Source organism: Coptis chinensis, chromosome 1, assembly GCF_015680905.1.
Source record: "Coptis chinensis isolate HL-2020 chromosome 1, ASM1568090v1, whole genome shotgun sequence".
In the NCBI taxonomy this organism is placed as follows: Eukaryota; Viridiplantae; Streptophyta; class Magnoliopsida; order Ranunculales; family Ranunculaceae; genus Coptis; species Coptis chinensis.
The window spans coordinates 4,049,212-4,051,979 of NC_141456.1; the positions used below are offsets into that span (position 1 = coordinate 4,049,212).

Below are 2,768 nucleotides of genomic sequence, written 5' to 3' on the forward strand. Positions count from 1 at the left end.
TTTCAGATAAAAGTTGTTCAAATGTGTAAGATGGCAAAATATGAATTGATGGTAAGCGAACCCTTAAGCAACTGTGTTGAGGAAGATTTTCATTTATAATATATAGGGTTTAAAGTGAATCAATATTATTTAATTGTTAGATTCTCGTGTAATATTATTATTTTCTCATCACATGATTTCAAGGTGATTAGCTACCACATTAGCTGTGTAATTTATTATGTCCATGTATACACCAGAGAACAAAGACCCACCATTCCCCAAAGCAATATCACTCATTAACCAAGCAGGATACTCAGCAACTCATCTTATAGAGAAACAAACCCAGGACCACCTTTTCATCACAAAAACTATCTTCAGATCTCTTCTCTAATGGCAGGAACCAAAACCCATAGAAAACCCGGCAAGATAAAGCACCCAAACCAAACAAAGAAAGCGGATAAACAATCAAAGAAAGGACCTTCTTGGGCAGTTGTAAGAAGTCTTTTTACGTGCAAGCATCTTCAAGCAGGAGAGCAAAAGCAACAACCACCAAAAATCATTGAAGAAAAAAACAAGAGATGCAAGATAAAGGTGTGTTCTGGTTCTCTTTGTAATAATACAAAAGTCATGCAAAGGCCTGAAACATGTTCTCTTGATGATAGTAAGAAATGGGCTTCATTGGCTACTTGTAATAGTGTTGGTTCTGCTTCTAGTAGATCCATGAGAGCTCCTCTAAGTGAGATAAATGGATCAGTTGTTCCTTCTTCTTCATCTTCGGCATTGTCGACGACCATGTCAATGTCTTCTCGCTCTTCTGTCGGAGGATCGTTTAGAGGAATGCAGTTTAGGAGACTTTCAGGATGTTACGAGTGTAGAATGGTTGTTGATCCATCTCGTGGTGTGTCAAGAGACTCTTTAATAAGGGCTACCCTCTGCTCTTGTCCTGTATGTGGAGAGATTTTCATGAAACCTGAGGCTTTGGAGCTTCACCAATCTGTTAGACATGCAGGTAGCACACTTACTATACTGCTCTTTGTTTTTTGAATTTGAGTTGCATTGCGTATTTTGTCACTATATATATATGCTCCTAAGCGAGTAATCATTGTTGGTAATTAACAATAAGAGTGCATTTGAGTTTCATGGCATTCCTTATCGAGCATTTGAAATAATTTTAGCAATTCTTTAAGTATTTAATAGGTTCAGCACATACACCACAAACTTTTCAGTTTTATCAAATTGCTAACAATAGTAGGCTAAAATCATGTTCTAATACCTATTTCACCATTCTGACTCATTTTTTTTCTCCTTGAATTTGGTGTGGGTACCTAAACTTTCTCCCAGTTTCTGAATTGGGTCCTGAAGATACTAGTAGGAACATAGTAGAGATTATATTCAAATCAAGTTGGCTGAAAAAACAAGCACCAATCTGTGAGATCGACAGGATCCTCAAAGTCCAGAATAGTCAAAAAACCATCACTAGATTTGAAGCTTACAGGGATTCCATCAAGGCAAGAGCAAGCCAACATGCCAAGAAGCACCCAAGGTGTGTGGCAGATGGTAATGAACTACTTAGGTTCCACTGCACATCCTTTATTTGCTCTATCGGCATGAATGGATCCTCAAACTTGTGCAATTTGGTCCCACAGTGTAATGTGTGCAGCATTATAAGAAACGGGTTCAAGATCGAATCTGAAGTTGGGATATATACTACAGCAACTAGTGGAAAAGCTCATGATAGTGTTAGGACTATACCAGAAGGCGAAAAACGGGCAATGTTGGTATGCAGAGTGATTGCTGGAAGAGTTAAAAGAAAGGAAGACGCAGGTGAAGAAGATTTTGATTCAGTTGCTGGAGCTGCTGGAATCTACTCAGATTTAGATGAGCTATTTGTGTCCAATCCCAAATCTATATTACCATGTTTTGTTGTCATCTACAAAGGTTATTAGTGATTATTTTAGCTGAAGATGTTCTGTTTATATTACATAAACAAGTTGTTATGTAATCTGCTTAGTTTCTATTGCATATTTACTCATTATTATGAATTAATACTTGTTCTGTTCTATGTAATATTTCTGTAATTTCAACCGATAAAATCAATCGGGCTCTACAGAATGTTGTTAGACACGTGATTTATTTCCAATCTAATCAATTTAACACATCCCGCCCCCTAAGTGGGACCTTAACACGTTTTGTTAGTCCTATGAACTTTAGGTCATTAATTTCAGAAGTCATGTTTAATAAGATAATCTTTGTAATCATACAAAGCTCTTTAATTTTCGGGATGGACCTTCAGGTGAAGTCCCTAGGATGGACCGATAAAGCCAGGTGAAAATATCCCGTCGTCCCATATTTTAGAAAAAGATATTTAAATTACGCACTAGCATTTCAATAATATTTCCTCGTTTTGGTCGCTCTCATACCCATTGCATATTTTAATGGTCCAAATAGATAAAGCTTATTGAAAGAGTAGCACATACTAGTATGCATTTGTGTTAGAGAGAAATCAGATCTGTCTGGAGAGACTTTGATTGCCAAGCCATAACTTCTCCATGTAACACTTTCTTAGAAAGTAATGGTGATTTTCATATAACAGTGTAGTATCTTTCACTGAAACTTAATCTGAATGACTGAATCAATCATCGATCTGAGAATTATATACTATGGAACCGTTGAGGGTGCCAAAGGGGCAACAAATCAACTGGGTTCCATGCTTAGCAAGATACATGTTGGAGACATGTTAAGAAGTTTGTTTTCCTAGAGCAAAATGATGTGTATGATTTAAGTGAACT

The 2,768-nt window shown here is 36.8% G+C and overlaps 1 protein-coding gene across 1 annotated transcript; it reads left to right on the plus strand.

Annotated features, from left to right (window-relative positions):
* The first annotated feature begins 229 nt into the window (after positions 1-229).
* LOC147521435 (uncharacterized) lies at positions 230-2,039 on the plus strand. Its single transcript, XM_086566899.1, has 2 exons — positions 230-988; positions 1,321-2,039. The coding sequence occupies exons 1-2, from the start codon at positions 370-372 to the stop codon at positions 1,923-1,925; spliced, it is 1,224 nt and encodes a 407-aa protein (XP_086423025.1). The 5' UTR covers positions 230-369; the 3' UTR covers positions 1,926-2,039.
* The last annotated feature ends 729 nt before the right edge of the window (positions 2,040-2,768 follow it).

Bases quoted from the DNA above. Each gene is read 5' to 3' on its own strand.
- LOC147521435 (XM_086566899.1), top strand. From the start codon at position 370: ATGGCAGGAACCAAAACCCATAGAAAACCCGGCAAGATAAAGCACCCA. The intron at 989-1,320 runs GTAGCACACTTA...ACTTTCTCCCAG, and splicing joins CCAATCTGTTAGACATGCAG to TTTCTGAATTGGGTCCTGAA.